The sequence below is a fragment of the Hemibagrus wyckioides genome, linkage group LG01, assembly GCF_019097595.1.
Source record: "Hemibagrus wyckioides isolate EC202008001 linkage group LG01, SWU_Hwy_1.0, whole genome shotgun sequence".
Lineage (NCBI taxonomy): Eukaryota > Metazoa > Chordata > Actinopteri > Siluriformes > Bagridae > Hemibagrus > Hemibagrus wyckioides.
In genome coordinates this window covers 16578040-16598593 of record NC_080710.1, presented here as the reverse complement: position 1 = coordinate 16598593, position 20554 = coordinate 16578040, and the positions used below count along the sequence as shown (strand labels likewise).

The 20554-nt window shown below is 39.0% G+C and overlaps 1 protein-coding gene across 2 annotated transcripts in view; it reads right to left on the bottom strand.

Annotated features, from left to right (window-relative positions):
• The window catches only part of ulk4 (unc-51 like kinase 4), a 91351-nt gene that overhangs the window by 19975 nt on the left and 50822 nt on the right, over positions 1 to 20554 (bottom strand). Inside the window, exons 31-34 of one of the 2 annotated variants that reach the window (XM_058398045.1) lie at positions 15611 to 15659; positions 10497 to 10602; positions 5047 to 5213; positions 3318 to 3407 (exon numbers count right to left, since the gene is read on the bottom strand). In XM_058398045.1, the coding sequence (XP_058254028.1) occupies positions 3318 to 3407; positions 5047 to 5213; positions 10497 to 10602; positions 15611 to 15659 (412 nt within the window). Of the gene's footprint in view, positions 1 to 3317; positions 3408 to 5046; positions 5214 to 10496; positions 10603 to 15610; positions 15660 to 20554 lie in introns of those variants that run through there. The other variant, XR_009205399.1, reaches the window with a different exon arrangement.

Genomic DNA, 20554 nt, shown 5'->3' with positions numbered 1-20554 from the left:
TTTTCTTCTATTTTGCCACAATTTATTTACAGTCAATTCATAATCAGATGCAAGTCTAGTTATCTTCCTCCCTTGCTTCAACAGTTACACCAATTCAATCATCTGGATAGGAAGGCTAATGAGATATAGTAAGTATAGTGTGAACAGCTAACTGGAGTGTATCAATCTTGTCTTTCTTTTCTTTCTTTTAATTTTTAACATTACATTACATTTTAAATGACTAAGATAAGAATGCAGCTAGATTTTATCCAGTTAATTATATACATTAGGAAAACCATAATGGTTTTAAAGGTTTAACATAATAGCTTATTGTACACAGAATCCTATTTCTTAGGTTTGACCTTAATATAACATACCACCACATTTAAAATGAATCCAGTTTTCTTTCTTTTTAGCACGGTCCATGAATTCTTTAGGCTTTTAATTTTCAGAAGTTCAGCATCTTTCCTTGCTAATGCTAAAGTTGATTATGGCTCAAGACTATGTTTTAAATATATGGCACTGCACCCCTCTCCTTTGACACTACCAAACAAACAAAATATATTTTAGAATTTTAATAAAATATATTTAAATATTTTTGGCACATTTTAAAAAAGCATGAGGTTTCAGCTTGAGGTTCTGGCTTAGGCATGGTCTCTTTAAAATGCAATCTGTTTGCCCCCCTCTTGGAGAGACATTCTGTTCATCTGTTCCTAGGGCGCCATCCACTCTTGAACACACGCACACGCGCACACACACACACACACACACAAACAGACACACACTAGCGTTCTGCATAATCCTCTCTGTTTTCACACAAAGGCGCAAACAGAGGCAACGTCACAGGGAGTCCAGAGCCCGCTTTCACTGGAAGTGGCTGTGACTTACAGGCAGAGCAGTAAGCCCTGACTGTTCCACACAGTCCTCACACACCTCACCAACTAAGAGAACATATGAGGATGCCTGGTGGTGATGGGATGAATGTGGGGCTGAGTGCATATGTATAAAAGCTCATGGCTGGTTGTTATACCTCTGCTGAAAGAGCCAGTTTGGCTGCAGGAGTTGTTTAGAAAAGTGGTGTATGATTTCAGCCATCTCTGCACACACATGGAGGTTAAAACAGAGCGCCCATGATGCATGGCCCTGAGTGGGTGACGGTGCCTTCTCCACACTGAGCTTTAGCGCTGCTGCCCTGTGGGCTTGTTCCTTCATGCCATCTGTGAGATTTATACAGCGCAGTGCAATGTTATGCAGACACCAGAGTGCTTCATTGCTATCTTTTCTGAAAAGCACTCTTCTTCACTCTTTCACTTCTCTCTTTAGCGATCTTCTAAACACATGATTCAGTGCTGTAAAATATATAACTATAAAATTTCTTTGCATGCATGTCTTAGCATCCAGTCCTTTATTGCAAAAGTTGAGCATTATCTTTTGGTATCCATGCCAATGCACTTCCTTGACTATAAAAGGAATATGAATAGCCATTCAAAATTCATTAAGCATTTATTATTGCCAATCTATTCTATGTATTAGCACTTTCCATTAGGTGGATGAAGGGTAATAATTATGAATAATGAATGCCATAAAGATTGATTATATTAAAAAGGCCACTCTAAGATGTGGTTAATGTAGTTAAAATGACTAGTCTTTAAAATCTGATCACATAGTGATAAATCTTACAGCAACTATATAGATCATCACCAGAACATAGATTTCAGGAAGCCTTAATCTCAGGGAGAAGAGGTGCAATCTCTAAAAAAGAACAGAATTAACCAACTCATAATTCGATTGTTTGACAAAGTGCATAGTTCATTCAATCATCCATTACATATTATTGGAGTGTATATTAACAATGCTGCCTTGAATAAGAAATAATAGCTGAACTGCTACAAACTAGACAAATTAAACCCAAGGGTTATATATAGGAGTCCCTATAAAGTCCTCAATACTAAAATAAGCTTTTCTCTGTTTGGGGACAAATCCCATGAGAGACAGTGTATGTTGTGAGAGTCAGGAGTAAATTTAGACAAATCTCATGTGGTTATTTAATTAGAGATGCTTTTGCAGACAGTAAAAATATTGTATGTAGAAGCAGTAGGAGAAAAGAGCACAAATATATAGCCACCTGTAAGCAACTATCAATTATTTATCCTTCCTTATCTCATGTAAAAGTATCTTGCAGCCATCACCTTTACTCCTCTGACACATAAATATGCACTTATAAAATATATTCCCTTATTCCTGCAGAATCTCCTGATAGTCTAAATAAGGTGTGCCCGGCATAATCAAATATGAAAGCAGCTGACCAGATCGTGGATGGTCATGTGTCCTGCCAGTTGGTTGTCAGGGCCCAGTGGAGCAGCTTTACTCCATCGTTTCTGGCAACGCTAGCACATGACATAACAGCCTGCAGCATGCCAATGGCTCTCTCCCTTGCTCCTTGTGACACTCGAGGCATTACGGAAGGCAGTGGAAATTAAGCATGGCCTTTTCTGGTACTGACCTAAGCTTTAACATGGTTGTTTTCAAATATGACATGATTAGACAGACTCATTGCTTGACCTCCTCACGTAAAAGTACACAGAACTTTTGTGGGATGGAAAAAACTATGATTCCTCACACAGTTACTGGTTCAAAACATAGTCAAAGTAAATTTTTTATGAAACTATGATTTTCCTGTTACAGGAAACCTGTTTAAACTACTAATTAGATGAATCGACTATGACAACAAAAACATTGCAAAAGATGCAACACCTGAGAAGCACACTGGCTTCGAGGTCAGGATGTCAAACATAAAGAGTGGTTTTGAAGCAGAATCATTATCCCAGATATAACTGGCCTCCAACTGACAAAAAGTTAATTATCTGATCACTATTAGCGTGGCCATTTATATATATTTTTTTACCTCCTGTGTTGTTCTGTTCCTTGTTTTGCGAGTGAAAGGTGTCAGATTAGCACTCAAGCCATGTTAATCAGTAAAGGTTAATGAGTTTTGGACCCAGTGGAGATGTGACTATGCTCCACTGCCTTCATTTTATTGATGGATTAAATAAATAAATATATTTACTGGAGGACTACATTTCCTTTTCTCAATTCTCAATACAGTATATAAGTCTGTTTTCGTAATGAATGCCCCTGTAGCAGTTACTTTTTCCTGCAAACATTTTTGTGCATGTATACCCACACTGGCACACTCGCACAATGTATTAGCAAAATAAGGTTATACTTACATCAACCCATAATCTATAAAAAATAAAGTAACAAGGTAAATTGGCTCATTTAGTGTTTAAAAAAAAACACACAGACACACAAACATGCATGGACAAATGCACACTGACCATTTGAATAAGAAGGCTGTTGAGATCAGTGAGTGGCTTGTTGATGAGCAGGAGCTCTTCTGCTGCTTCAGTGTCTCCATCACTGTCAGACTTTAGGAAAGGACAGACAGGCTGATCATATATACAGTAAGTGCTTGTAGAGTACAAAGTTAAAACTAAAAGTGAGTAAAGGTTTAACTAACCAAACCAATAATACTACCAGATAGCACTTGTCTGAATTCAGAAAGTGAGTGGTTGAAGTGTATGCTACTTTTAACTGAACTGTTTTTTCTGTTTTGTTTTTTCTTTTTAAACCAGAGACACTACACTGCCCATTGCAGTTGCTGTTACACTAAAATGTTTGCAGCACACAGTCTACCACCAATCACATCAACACAATAACAAACTCCCACTCTATTAGTGGAGCTGTCAGCAAGACATACTTAAGTTTCATGAGCAGGAAGACAGAGGCAGGGAGAGAGAGAGAGAGAGAGAAGGAAAAGTGGTGGTTTAAAATAGACACAGACAACACAAAACACTCTGAAAATGTGTACGGCAGCAGCCGGCGAGAGAGGTGCTAAACTGAGAGTGAAGCGTCTGGTTCAGCAGAGTTCAGCTTTCTGCTTTCTCCTGCCCAATTTCAGAGTCTTATTGCCGCTCATATTTCTGCCAAGTGTTCTGGAAATCTCTCAGAGACTGACAGTCTGCAGGCAATGTGATTATTCCCAACAGACACTTGGTCATATCGAATGCAGCACTTTCTCAATTAAATTTCCCTCATCCATTTCAAATATTAATGACGGCTCAAGACGGCGACTAGGAAACTAGGCGGGAGAAGGAGAAAGAGGAAAGAGGAAAGAAAAGGGAGTGGGACAGAGAGAGAGAGAGAGAGAGAGAGAGAGATGTAATAAAACTGCTCTTCTCTCTTTATCATCATCACCCAAATGAATTTGCAGCCACTTTTTAATGAGCTTTGCATTTTCCAGGAAAATTGATTTCCATTACGTATTCTCCTTTTTTTGCAATGTCCGTGCATAAATATGTATGGAACAGCATAGGACAGAAGACAAAGAGCCAGAGCTGGGTAATGAGGGCCAATGGGAAAGGCATGGTGGCCCTCTGAGGGGAGGGGGCCTTATGATTGTGCTGTGTTAGATGTTCAACTTCACTGTACCCTTTCCCATGTGACTGCTGGAGACACCATGCACAGGTGCACACGGTACAATCTGAGCTACAGAAAACAACCTATAAAGACCAAGCATAAACATATGCACATGCACATCTGTATGTATGAATACACACAAGCATATCGCACGTAGTAATATGCAAGCATGGTTCGGCTACTAACATGTGGTGTATCGTTCTCACAGCTGGAGAGGATGACAACAGCAGCTCGAAGTGGGAGCGTGACAACCACGGTGATAATTCTATTCTAGTCTTATCTGCATGCCAGGTGTCATTGCATAACAATGTAATCGTCAGCTAGGAGAGGACCCAGACATGAACCCCCTAACAGCACGCCTAGGGCGACAGAGGCAGAGAGAGACTTCCCTAAGGGTGAAAGAAAGAGAGAGAGAGGGAAAGGAGAGAGAAGGGAAAGGAGAGCTGATGCTAGACAGCAACAGAGTGAGCGATGTTTACTGATCAGAGAAAGTAAGAGGGAAAGGCATGTCAGAGTGAAGAGAGAAAGAAACTGTGTGCGAGCGTGAAGGTAGGTGTGTGTAAGAGGCTGGCAAGAGAGTGCTCTTACCTGTAGAGCCAGTCGGACCACGGCAGAGAGGTGTTTGAGCAGGCAGTGGATGATGTCCAGCAGGGACAGCAGTAGAGCACAACAGCTCTTCACTACACATCTCTCTTCTTTCTCCACATACAATGCTGCGGCCTCCAAGAACACACTACAGACCAGCTCTATTATACCTGCAGACACACATCAACACATACTCGTCATATGCACAGGACCGATGCAATTCAAGTGTTCATGCAAAGGATCAATATAAATGGACTAGTCTTGATGGAATCACCACTTCAGAACTTTAATATTGGGCTGAATTCACAAATAGTGAAGCAAAGCTCATGTTTTTTTTAATATGAAGGAAGTGAAACTGCCAAGTATAATTATTAGCAAACCTCAGGCTTTCACCCCATACAATACAATATGGATGAATACATTGCAATTTAATATTAAAAGATATCACTGAAACTGCTACTATACAATATGATACAATTTAGTAGCCTGTGATTGATATATGATCAGCTTTGTGCTGAATCTGGGGAAGGCCTACCATTCATTTATGTGAGATTTGTGCAAATCGCCTTAGTCTGTTCAATAATTTACATATCAGTTAAAAAAAAAAAAAAAGTTTTTACATACCAGTTGTCTGCTTTTTCAACAGCAATTGTCTATACCTGCTTTATTCCTAATTAGGGTCACGGGGGATCTGCTGGAGCCTATCCCAGCACACATTGAGTGAAAGGCAGGGGTACACCCTGTACAGGTCGCCAGTCCATCACAGGGCCACATACAGACAGACAACCACACACACGCACACTCACTCCTATGGGCAATTTAGAATTACCAATCCACCTAATGTACATGTTTTTGGACTGTGGGAGGTAACCGGAGTAATCCCCCGCAGGCACGGGGAGAACATGCAAACTCCACACAGAAAGGCCCCTGCCTGTTCGAACCCGGGATTCAAACCCAGGACCTTCTTGAACAGCGATTGTTTTATGATAAATTATAATGAATAATATTCTATTTATAATATACTATAATCAATAATAAGTGGTTGTTTCCTGAATTCTGATCATTATACTACTAATAATTACAGTGTCATTTTGATCATATAGTCTTTCCTTAGACATTTATCATCATATCTGAGGTAAACATATTGACAGTTTTGCCTTGTTTCCACTGCCACTACAGCTTTCTGTAGTTTAAATGACAGCTATGTGTTATCTAGCTAAATTATTATCCACAATCATTCGCTAGCTTTCCTGTTCAGCTTCCGTTTTGCCCAGTTACCTAGCAACAGTGTTCTCATGACATGAAAGGCAAGTGCATCGTGTTCACCTTCTCATGTCGAAAGTACAAATTCATAAATTAAATATGAACACACCAAATACGGTGTTTAGTCCTGCTGACTTACTGATAAAGCTTCATGGTAGAAGCGAACACTTCTACAACACAATCTATAGAAAGCCGCAAAGACAGAAACCAACAAAGTGGGACACACAATAAAATTAGCCAGCACATCTCTCATCTGCAGACTTCAACAACAGCTAGATATTCTGGCACAGAGGTGCCTTTTATTAGTTTATAGAAAGAGTACAAAGAGTTCTTTTTTGACTTTCAAGAGAACTGTAATTGCACACTCACTAACTATACTGACCTATGAAAAAGTATGAAGCACAAGATAAAATCTTAAAGCTATGAATTCTGTTCAACAGTCCTCTATACAATAACACTGGGCTACAACTCATAAAATGCCTATTCCCTCTCCCTCCAAACCAATTATAAAGTTCCTGAAAGATATCATCTTTCATCATAGGATGTGGAACCTTTGCCGCTTTCTCTGCCTAGTAGCTTTTCTTATTGCTCGCACTGACATTGTTGAAATATTAAGAGCACATGAATAATCTGTTCATCTTGAAATAATAACTTCTCCTATCTCATGCTCTGCTACGTTCCAGCTGTCACCTCGGATCACGGGAGCCACTTGAACTGTGGCACCCAAACTGCGATGATTCTGAATGCACACACAACCCACTTTCCCATGACCAGAGGAGCAGAGCTGAAGCACTTCCATGACCACAGGCTGGGAAGAGCTTTATGAGGAGGCTTCACCCACTCAATGAAAGGGCAGCTGTTAGATCATAAGATGCTACATTAGAAGAGTAGCTACCCTCCAGGCAAAAAAGATTTATGTTGAAGCATTGCTAGTTGTCAGCTCAGATGCGAAATCAGGGAAGCCATCTAGATACAGGCTGGATAAAGTTAAATGGATAATAAAAAAAAAAGAAGATGAAACAAGACATTACACAAAACTGAAGCAAACCAAAAACTCAGTAAAATCTTTAAGGGATCTCAGAATGGTACGTGTATGTATATTGTGCATGTGGTTCCAATCCATGCACATATAAATAGTAGTTTATATCTACAAATGAGGTTGTGTGTGCTTAGTTGCAGCATTAAAGGTGAGGCACAGGTTTATCTATGTGCTTTATTATGCAAGCAGAGTTGTGGTGTTTGTTCAACCATGAATTGAGCTTGCATATCGTAGTCGTTTTCTTAAACATGTTATATTGTAGTAGCTGCCTCTGCTCAGCCACACATGACTACTGCACAGCTGCTTGAGCAGTTGTAGACAGTGTCTTCCCTAGTGCAGAAAAGACTTTAAAAGCTATCTTAAAGAATCCACAATTAAGTTACAGTAAGTTACAAAGCAACAAATGCTACAGCACTGTATGGAGACTGCAGAAAATTACTTTACAAGGCTACCAAGCCTGAAAGCACTAAATATTTATGCTTACAGTTGTAAAATTGCATTTGAGAATATTTTCTGGCATTAATTTACTGCCTGTATTTCCTGTCAAATGATTCATGCAAATGATACGTTAAGCTGTAGACACTCCGTGAGGTATGCAAAACAAACAAGTCAGCAGTTCACAATTCACCGGAAAGCAATTTTTCTCAGCACTGCAGTCCGTGAGCAAAAATATGTCAAAAGAATGCAGGCTACAAAAGTGAAGCTCGGCACCTCATATATAAATGCGTGAACGATGGCTCAGAGGGCATTGTGCCAGCCCAATATTCATTAGGAAATCAAAGGGCTGGAGCCTAACTCGTTGTTTCTAAATGAAGCGACAAAGCAGTTTTCCCTCCTGCATTAGAAATATGGAAAAGGAGAGAGACAGGCTGGACTCAGAGCATGTCTATTCCTTCTCTCTCTCCCTCAGGGATCTTATCATTCACACAGGCAAATCTCACCAATTATAAAACTCATCTTCCTTTCGGTATGTCTCCCTCCCTTCTTTCCTCACTAACCCCCCCCACCCCCACCCCCTCCTCTCATTCTAACACACCGCTAACGTTGTTCTTCCTTTTCTACCATTTTCTTCCTCTCGCTCACTTCTAGTCGCTTTCTATTCCTTCTTCACCACACTCTTTCACTTCAATTCGCTTCCTCTCTTAAGGCTGCGTCCCACATCCACAGCTTTCTAGTCACACCTAAAAGGACCAATTATAGCATGCTTCCTCTGCTTACTCCCCTTCTCGAGCGGCACTGTGGAAAGTAGCCAGTGTTTGCAAGATAGCGCTAATTGTCAGGGTTATATTTAGTGCTGGGTCAGGCCTTCCTAAGAGGGGGAGCTGATAAGGTGCGTAATGACGGTAGCGGAATGAGGTGACCTGCGCGTGACCCTGCGCTCTAATGAGTGGAGACAGCCCCCCCTTACAGAAGTGCTCGCTGGGGAAGAGGACTGAAGCGTCGCTTCTGATGTGGAGAAACATTCTATACACACCAAAATGAGAAAACAGGCAATTACAGTCTAAGAAAGGTTTGCGAATGGGGTTTGCATATGTGTGAATTCATGCTGGATTCACACTGTGCTCTGAAACAGTTTCTACTGCTTCTTATGCTTTTCTTCCATTTTGATTTAATAAAAACATTCTACTGCTAAGCTGAATTACAGAAGATTGACAGTATATATAATATTTCAGGCAAGATCCATTTATCTAAACCTCCCATTGTGCTGAGCTTGTATTGTAAGGCCATTAAATAAATATCTTTACTTTCTGACAATAAGCCCCCTTGGACTATTTGACATTCACAAGAAGTAGCTCAAAATCTTTTCACTTCTTCCTTCGCCTTTCCCTCTCCAATGACCTAATCACATTGAGAGGTAAAAATTCTTCCCTTATGACTTCATGTCCATTCTTCAGCAATGCATACATCAGTGAATGTCTCGGTGGAATAATACCAGTAGAGTAATGATTCAACTATGCCTCTCCTAGCCATTGCCTTGGCAGAATTTCCTGTCTGTGTTTGTGTGTGTTAGCTGAAGCTGAAGCCCCCCCCCCAGGTGCTTCTCTCATTCTGCAGGGTGTTAAATGTAGAGTATGTGTGTCAGTCTCTGACTCATCTCTTCATGCTTGGAACAAACATAGAACACACACACACACACATCTCAGCATCCGACTTGCTCCATCGCAGCGCTAACAGGCTAATGGACAACCAGCAAAGCCCTATTGCTAGCAGAAGCACACAGGACTAACTGTCAACATGAGCATGGCTAAAGAAATCCATCACTCAATAATTTAGCACAGGGAGCAAGGAGCAGGATGCAGGGAAGCAGAGGCCGGGCATGCTGGGTATTCGGTGGTTGAAAACAACAATAAAACTGTGAGAGAAGCAGAGAAATCAGATTTCAATGCCTATAGATAGAGAGTAAGAGAACTATTCAGTATTTGGGAAGATTGCACTAGATGACAGAAGAGAGAGAGAGAGAGAGAGAGAGAGAGCGCAAATGTCTAAGGCCATAGCAGAGGACGAGGGGGAGAGCTGAACAACTCACATGCGGGCTACCGGGCCATGCCCACACACATAAGCACACTGATAAAAGGACTTCTGTCTGACAGTAGCCCTCAAAAATCCAGATGAACACCCTCATCCTTTTCCCCTTTACCATCAATCACTGAAAACCAGGAAAAGTAGCCCACGCTGCATTCATTCACACACACACACACACACACACACACACACACACAAAAAGCACTAAGGGAGTGAGAAGGACCTGATAATGGAATGAAAACACACTCAAGCAAGAAAACAAGAGCAGACCTCTAAATACAGACCGTTTTCCCATGTGGACACGGCCCACTGGAATTATTGGCACATAAAAATGAGCAAAATTGACTGTATAAATAAACATTACAACATTACATACAATAAGTAGCATTTTTACACTCAAACTACCCCAACAAAAACCTGTGGTCCAGAGATCCAGACCAAGATCTGTCTACAAGTGTCTCTAACCTTGTTACGGGAAGAGAAAAAAAAAAAGAAAAAAAGCAAAAACAACTATGAGCTCAAACTATGACTTATTGCATGCATTTTAATGAAGGGTGCCAATAATTCTGGAGGGCACTGTATATGCATGTCCTTTTCTGAGGCAAACAGTTTCAGTGGCATAAATCACCTTGCTGGTAGAAAAGTTGAAAGTCTGTGTCCTTCAGTCCAATCAGATTAGCGAGGATCGCTATAGCATTCTGCATGGTGCCACCGAGGATGTTATTCTGATGCTCCTATGGAAAGAAATAGGAACAATTTGGGGGGGGGGTTAATCTGGTCTTCCTGGTAAATAGCTAAGGCACTGAAAAAGCAGTTAATAATATAATTAATATAAGTAATTAAAATGGTTCTAATTACATATTTAATTTAATAAGCACATAATTTAATTTAAGCATGCCATTATGACTGACAGCCCAAGCAAAATAATCTACAAATGCCTGACTGTATTTCCTTTACAAACACTTTCACATTGCTTGCTCATGGGCTTCAAAAACCATAAGCATTAGAATCTTTAAAAATATGTTATTGCAGTTGCTAGTTACCAGCTTATGACTATACAGCGAGAAAATTAATTGGGCTCAGCCAAGAGAAGTTGGCTTTAGCATGATTCTTTGCCCCACTGCTCATCACCTTTACTCAAAGCAGAACTGAAAGTTCAGGAAAAAGCCAGGAGACTCAAAGAAATTCAGATATGAAGGCTCATACCCTTATGAGGTTGGTCTGATCATGCAATAAGCTTGGGGTCAACAGCTGATTAGAAGCCAAATGAGTAGACAAAGCTTCTAGACAAGAAACTAGATAGAGGAAAGGGATAGAGGAAAGTCAATTTAAAGTTTTAATTAGAGGTCTATGTGAGGCTGACAAGAAAAAGATAGGAGAGGGGGCAAAAGAGGGCACTTAACATAATAAGTCTAAAATTCCGAAGCAGGAATAAAATCTCTGAAATGCCCCAAACACCGGCAGCAGAGGAGTCTTTACAGTTCAGAAACTACTGCTTTTCCTGCTCAGTTTGTGCACATGTGTGCATTGTGCTTGGACTCAGGTAATGGTTGGGGTAGATCTGGTACATCTGGTATGCATGAGTAATCAAACCCAAAATAATTCAAAAATGAATACGATTATCTGTATCCAGCCAGAAAACACATTTTAATGTAGTTATCATGTTATAGCCCACACACAGCCTTCTAATATATTATTAAACAACAATATTTAAATACTAGATTTATAAGAAAAGCAAGATCTTCTTCTGGACAGACCTATTAAAATGAACAAATAATAAGAAAAATAATCAACACTGTTGTATAAAGTACCCAAAAGCCATACTTGAGTAAAAGTCTTAAAGTATCTGAAATAAACTGTACTTAAGTATCAAAAGTAGTATTTTCATGAATGTATTCAAGTATGGAAAGTAAAAGTAGAAGTAAATTAATAAAAAAGCAAGACTGTAAAAATTTGGAGAATTATGAATTTTATTCTGTATTGCTTTCTTTCTTAAACTTCTCAATAAGTGCACCATCAAAAAAAGACTTGCATGAAAGAAAGAAGAGGCCTTTAGAACTTAGTGAATTGTATTGTAATGAAGTGTACAGTATCAGTGTTTCCATACATGTGCACTTGTAACTAAGACCATGTCCACAAATAGCCGGGTATTTTTAAAAGGGGGATTTTTTTTTGTGTTTTGACCTTTCGTCCAAATGCAAACGCAGTTTGAGGTCACTGAAAACTAAGCTTTTGGAAAACTCCAAAACTCCATTTTCAGTGGCGTTGTATGGACGGGGGAAATGGAGATTTTGACGAATTGACGTCATTGTCTGTGTGCCGGTCTCCTTGATTTGATGTCATCTTTGTTTATGAAGATATTTTGTGCAATAATTTAATTCAATTCAATTTATTTTTGTATAGCGCCTTTTACAATGAACATTGTCTCAAAGCAGCTTTACAAAAGAAGAGAAACGGAGAAAGGGGAGGGGAAAAAAAGAAAATAAAAAATATAAAAAAAAATAACTAAACCTAGAAATAAGAATAAATTATTAAATTAAATTATTAAACTATTTTATTTTATCCATAATGAGCAAGCCTGTGGTAACGGTGGCAAGGAAAAATTCCCTGGGATGATATGAGGAAGAAACCTTGAGAGGAACCAGGCTCAGAAGGGAACCCATCCTCATTTGGGTGACACTGGACAGTAAATAATGTAACTGTAACTGATTAATGTCCTTTCTACAACAGCAATCAATGGCCCATGAGGAACTATTAGGTCAGTGTAGTTTCTGAGGTTATTATAGACACTAGTTCTTTGCTGTCAGAAGCTGACAGATGAAATGGCAATAGCAGACTTATGTAAACTAGTGAGTGTGTTAACGTTGCTTACTGGACTTTTTTACATGCGTGCACATACCTGCTACATACTTTGTTACATTACACCACTGATAATCGATCACAAACTAATTACTTTCATGTTACATTCAAAGTGCTATTTTCACAGAATCAGATAAGACACTGAAGTATGTTATCTTCTTAAAGATCTTAAAGGTGTTGCATGACTATTATTTGTTAATTATTACATGTTAGTAATTGAAAAAAAATCAGGGCACATGCCAATAAACAACTGTAAAAAACTCAACGAATTTTAGTTAATAGCCCTAGACAGGCTACAGCTTCGATGCTGCACTGTTAAACAAGAAAACAAACAAACCACTTGTCCAGAGGTGTGCTTCGTGACTGGAAAGCTGCGTGAGTGAGCAGTTTTTACTCTCATGACATGTGGGTGGTCAGATATGAATCTTGTAAGGCAGCAAACATGTTAGTTAGCATGGAAGTATATTGGAAATGTATTTACTGTATCTGGTTGCTGGTTGAAATCCCACATCACAAATATGGGATAGACAGAAATTCTTGGGAGGAAGTGGGAATAAAGTACAGTCCTGCATACACCTTCTATACATGGGCACAGGAAACCAGTGACCTATTCAAGAGGACAATACGGGGACACCCTGGACAGGGTGCCAACCCACTACAGGGCACAAATGCACACACACTCACACACACCCTTTCACAAACTATGTACAGTTTCATGATGTAGGTCTTTGGACAGGGAAGGAAATTGGAGTACCTGGAAGAAACCCCCGAAACGCAGGGAAAACATGCAAATTCAACCATGGAGGTGCCAGGCAAAAACACGCTAACCCCTAAGCTATCATGCCCCTCATGATAACATTCTGTTAAAATAACTTTTTAATTAACCTCCATAGTTTTCTGCACAGTATACTAGACTGTAAAAATGATTTTATCTAGTCAAACATTTCCAAAATAAGAAAGTACATTTAGCCTATTTCCTACCACCCCATCTATGCAACCCCTAATGCTGTTTATTATTATGTTGCCCAATATACTCTCTACAGGGTGCAGGCCTATTTAACAGTAAGAAAACAGTCAAAATATTAAATGCATGACAGTAACTCCATATAACTCCTATAGACATTAATCTTATCATGAGCTTCGTGTTGAATATGCATTCTCCTCAAACTGACAGCTACAGTAAAAGCAGTTTTATTTCTTCCTCAAAAAATGTGTGCAAGTGGCTACACTTTTCCTCTCAGCTCGTAGACACATCAGTGTTCACACTCTCTCTTTAGAGTGATCTGTACTGTCAGGTGACATCATATTCAACAGAAGCCCAAGGCACACAGAGACAGAGGCAGAGTATGTTACTCTGGAGTGTACAAAGCTCACAAAAAAAATCTGATAAAGGATCAGTGCAGTGAGATAGCTGTTAAAGCCACAGCCAAAGGTAGAAGATAAAATATTTTAAAACAATGTACTGAATGTGTATATGCTGAGATTTTATTTCAGAAAGGCAAAAAAAAACTTGCTCTGTTGATTACATTAATACACAGTTTTGTTTTGTTTTTGTAATGACAAATGTTCAGTTTAACTAATCACCCCCATGCCAAGCCTGAAATTCATTAGGTCTGTTTTGCTCTTATTTAATTTGGCAGTGAACATCTATCAAATATTCCCATACGAGGCCTTCCAAAATGCAAGAAGTAATAACAGTGGACTTGCACAGAGCTATTCACATCTACTTAAGTGCCTTTTTCACAGTGGCATATTGGATAAGGAGCAGCTTGGGCACTGCTCTTAAAATGTGCACTGCTAACAGTGGATTGAGGCCAGATGAGGTTGACTGTTGACAGAGACTGGGAGTTTTTCTCTAATGAGAATGGAACCCTCTGCACAAGACGTCTCACATCTCTACTCCATTAAGTCTGCAAGCCAATTACACATTACGCTTTGATGGGTCAGTCCTGACTGCTTCATTTACATAATAACTCAGCTTAAGGTGGGAATCCAACTATTTAGCACCTGCTCTAAAAAAAAAAAAAACCTGGTCTTACAGGGCTTAATATTCTGTTTTACTTAATAGATTTATGGCCAATGCACATATATGTAGGTAATATGGCAGAATTCTATAAATTAGGACAAAGCTGGAATAATTGACAGAGCTTGTTTTTAAACAGTAGTGCGGACCTACTGGTCTAATGGTCTTCTGGAAAGGGAAAATCACATTCATACGAAAAAAGAACAATAAATGATTTAGCAGTTTGATGCTTTAAGCAGTTTCAGTTTCTACTGTGTTTGATGTGCTTTATGATTTAAGAATATACTGATATTTCTTATAGGTTAATATTAATTAATTTTTTGCCTTATTTTCCCAAACCGGTCCTGGCCAATAATGTTGAATTACTGAAATTTAATAATCCACCCCTGAAATATATCGAAAAAAAAAGAACAACTTGGAAGCCTTTTATAACCAAACATTAGCATTAGTATACCATTGGAATAGATAAGTGGAGTTGATCTCTTTCTCTGTATGTCTGTGTATATAGATACATATACACATAGATGTGTGTGTGTTTTGCTACTTCATACTAATGCAACAGCCCAAATATCTGTTTATGCCCTGAACCATTCAAAATGTCTTTCTTTGAAAGACTTTCCCTTCACAGAGTGCAGAGCACTATGATGCCCTGTTTCATCTGAACCACATTGAGAGACTCTCTCTCCTCAGACTCACATAAAGGTAAACTTTAAATTTCTGTAGTGAGGTATGATTCCCATAAAGTGTACAATTTTCTGGATGCTTTATTCTTTACTAAAGCTGGTTTGGGAGACCCAAGGCAATAAATAAATCACACTAACAGAGAGAGGACCCAGCCTAGAGGCTCTGTGAGCACTTACCGCTATGACTTCAAAGATGGCAGGCAGTAGACGACTCTCTCTCACAAGCCTGTATTAGACACACACACACACACACACGGCATCATGTCCATAATCTGTCTTCATTACTGTGACACTCATGCATGTATTAGGCTTTAGTACTGTATGTATGTGCTGCTGATGGCTGAAAGCTCTAACACACAAAGATCAGCCATCTAAGAAAATAACGTTTGACTAATACCTTCAGGAGAAAAGTATGAAAATAAGAGAAGGATGGGTGAAAGAGCAGATGAGAGAAAATTAAGGAAGAAACAAGTAATGCAGGAGAACAGAGAGAGAAAGTGGAAAAAAAAGAAGAGCTAGAGCGAGAGGTAGGGGAGAGAGTTCTGTATGGCTTGGCACTGAGGAGTAATGTGAGTCTTTATTGAAAATGACTTTGCTCTCACTGTTATTGATTAAGCCCTTTGATTCACATCCAATTACCATATGTATGTAAAGGCCCTCAAAGGAGAACGCCATAATACTGGGTGCAAATGAGAACTAGAATGAATGAAATTAGCTAAAGGGTCACTCTCAGAATATTAATCATGATGCTTGTCTTGCACTAAACAATGATATAGTGCATGGTCGAGAAGCGGTGGTCCATTCTCCTCATGACATGTCTTTGGCACTGGCTAATGCCTATGTGCTATAAGATACAACAGAGAAACAGCTCAACACCTGATGTAAAGCCTGCGCTAAAGAAAATTGTACTCATAACTACTGCAGGAGTTGAAAAGTTAAGTAAAAACATGTTCAACAAAACGTCAAAGGAGCTAAATATTTTTACACAGATTAGTCAGCGTGATTTAAAAAAAATCTGGCAAGACCACAAAACCTACAGCATGTATTAGCAGTCAGGGCGAAAAGATATATTTGTTTAACTGCAATTTGAAGAGATGTCTGAGCGAATAAGTTTATTTTGTTGTTACAAAATCAATATAAGTGCATGTCGAGTCTGCAGTCCAGTCCATGTCACATTATAATAAGAAACAGCTGTAGCGAGAGATATTTACTGCTGATTATATGATGTTTTGTGAGCATCTGATCATCAGTATTTACAGAAAGTATACATAAGCTTACATAGTGAAAGAAAATATCTAATCTATCTTGTGCTTTCACTATTGAAACTGAAATGCAAAACACACACACACGCTCCTCTTTTTTCATACTTAACCAATTTAGTCCAATCAAGCCATGCTTGCATATAGACAGCTCATGTGACAGCGGCAATTACGTATCAACAGCATGATATATAAACTGAATGTTAGGGCACTGTGGCTTTCAGGTTGCTTCTGTATTGACGTAGCAAGGGCAATCTAGATGTTGGCACCACTGCATACAATATAAAAAATGACTCAAGGCTTAACAGAAAATTTAAGCAAGGTTTAATCTTTTTCCGAATTTAAAAGGTCATTTTACGATATCTCTATACTTGATCAATGAACTACTGTGTTTATTTAATCTACATCTGCACTGATTGAATTTTGATCACATATTAGCTAAAATATAGATATAAAAAAAAACAACAACACAAAAACAAACAAACAAAAAAACAATAAGAAATGAATGTGCTGATTAATAGTAGAGAGCACCTCCCTGCCCTTTCTCCTTTGTTTGAACCAAAGAACTCATCTATCTGCCATCCTTCCCATAACACACCATCATTTACTACCACCAACTTACACCAAGGGACACAGTCACAATTACTCACCACACACACAAAGGACAGCAGAGCTGATGAATGGGACTACTTTATCTTCCTGTCAGTGAGAGAAGGAAAAGCTTGATAGCAGACCTTCCTCTATATACTGTATGCCTGTCTATAGTCTGATTGCACTCCATTAGTTCTTTAAAGGGTAAGCAACCCAGGAGTCACAATGTCTATCCATCTTGCTCAACAAGTACATGTTTACAGAAGCAAACAGGGTCAAGTGAAAGGGTGTGACAGGAAGGGCTATACCTGTATATAACATTCAGCTCACTGATCTTCCCACTACATCATCAGTGGTACACACTGCCCACACTGATGAGCTGCCCTAAAGTGAAAAAAGCATTTAGATGCTTAGAGAACAGTTTTGACATAAATTTCAAAATTATGGTGAACTTTTAAATGATCCTACATTACTTCAATATTCCTACGCTTCACTACTTCGATGTTAAATTTTCAATTAATATGGCATGGAACTAACAACAAAATCTAATTAATATCTCTTATGTTTGAGATAAAGTTATGAAATACATTTGGAGACATTGTGTTACCAATGGTGCTAAAGTCTTACAGGAACAGAGAACAGCATTGACTACTAAGTGACAACATTTAATATATTCAACAACCAATCATTTGGGTATTAATACTATGACAAGTCGAACACCACTAAATTACAAAAAAGTTGTCATATTCATGCCATGGCAATTTCAATATCCTCTTGTTACTCTGGACCCTAGCCATATTTCAGTGATGTTTGTACCTTGATAGGTCTTACAACCCTGAGTACATCACATTTCCATTAACCCCTCTATTAAAATGTGCTTTGGTCCAGTCCTGATTTCAGCTGTGCAACATGGTAAAGCAGCATTTTTATGGAAACACGTCGTGTGCGGATTGGCATTTACACAGGTAAATGTCAGCCCAAATACTGTCTAGCATCTAATGGGAGAATGAACACAATCTCTATGGCTGCAAAGAACATTTTGATGGGATTGGTAATCAGATGGGGAGAAAAGCCGGTGAGTAAATGGCTACCATTTCTCTTTTTATTTCTTGTAAGAGTACATAACAGCTACGACATTTAGTATCAGTCACATTTTTTATGGTGCTTACATGTGAAGTGCATGATGTCCAAACTATTACTGACCATTCACTCCAAATGCAATTTTCATGGTATAAATCTATGCATCCTCTGTATTTAAAAAAACAACTAAGCCCAGGACAAATGACAGTCAAAGAACTAGCTCTTGAAATTCCTAAGCATAAGCATGTTTTATATTTCATATCTTACAGTCCTGTGCATTTATGCATGATGCTGATTCAGTCCATGTTCTGTGAAGTTTGGACACGTTTGATTGGTTTAAAATACCAAATAACCAGACTATGACTACAAAAGTAGACATGTACTACAAAAAGGTTTATATTAAAACTTTAATTAATGAATAACCCAGCTGTGTGCAGCACCCTAGGCAGCATGTTGAAATCTATTTTAGATTATAGATTATTTAAGATTTTTTTCTCATACCATGTTCTACTGTTAGTAGAATATGGACACATACTATGACCTGACAAGCTTTTGTTGCCATGTTACACAAAACAATATCAGCAGACACGCGTGTAAAGTCCAATACAAGATCTGGTGAGTCAGTGAATTATACTGAAAATGATGTCAAACCTGATCCAGTACTGACCCAGCATTTCAGGTCAGTACTCAACAAATACTTAGTATTGGACAGATCTGTGCATGTCTAGTGTCTCTTTGAAAGTGTGCATTACTAAGCATATTGAGTGTTTTGTAATTTTGAACTCGCTTGGGATTCTGCATCATGCATTACACCTTTCTGATGTTGCCTGCCTGTGATTTGACCCAAGTCTGGAACTATGACAATGAAATTTGTATTATCCTAAACAAAGAAACCTTTGTATACATACACTTTTGTCTGCCCTTTCACCGAGATATTCTTTATAACTTTAATTTTGGATTACATTAACATGCACTAAATGTTACCCTAGTATATGTGATTAAGTAATGGCACAGCCTATATTGGCAAAGTCTAATGAGCTACAATAGTAAAAAAGCAAACTGTGTAACATGCTCTGCTAAGGCTTGTGATTTACACATACGTTTCACCAAGGATAAAAAAAAAGTCTTCCTGTGATTATCACCCTTTCCACTTTTTCCACTGTCCATTTTCAGTCACACTACAGCCAAGTGCTACTGTGTTGCCGTCAGAGGTTGGCAGGTGGAACTGCCAAACCCACACAATGAAAGTGTTCAGTCTCACACCACACAGCACAGACTCTCAATGTCTCTGTCTCTCTCTCTCTCTCACACACACACATACACATACACACACACACACACAGAGCATGTGACACCTCCACAACCTACTCGCCATGGATGCAATCTGTTCCACACACACCTTGTCCAGTCTAATAAGACTCCAACAGGCGGTCTTCAGAAATCTGTATGCCTCTGTGCACAAGAGCTTGTCTTACAAAAGCCCAGAGGAATAACCCATAGAGCTTTATACCTGAACTGGCCATGTAGTTAATGATTAAATTAATAAATTTTTAATGTACAAGGAAATAAACATCTCATTAACTACATCCCCAGCAGTGTACCATTGTCAAAATATAAGCAACACTAAATAACTCCAAGAAAAAGGTTCTTTTTTTAAAAAACACATTTAAACAGCCTGCATGAGGGCAAAAGTAGCCAATAGTTCTTGATAATTGGAAAGTTTGAACTGCTAGTCAGACAGATAATGAAGGGAACACCATGCTTGTGCACAGAACCTGCTAATGTCCCCAATTTGCAATCTCATTTTGCCAGGAAACCATCAAGTGAAGGTCTTCTTTTTTAGGACTTTATCAAGCAGTGGCAAACGCAATTTAATTTCACCATTGTGAGCATAATAGCTCCTCATAGATGCCAGGGTTGGGGTGGGGTGGGGGTGGGAATGTGGATGGTGGCGACAGACAAACGTTCTTCAATTGCTGACATCAATTTGAATAGTTCAGCAGCACGACGTGCTCTATCAGCACCAAGAAAGACAATGTGTGGAGAGGTCGGGAAGAGCCATTTCAGAAACAGCAGGGGGATAAGGAAGAGATAAGGAAAACACATACTCACACATTCCTGCAAAGAATATCCATCACTGCTTCAGCTCGCAAGGAGAAAGGTGAGCAAAATAAAGATGGGAGTGAATATG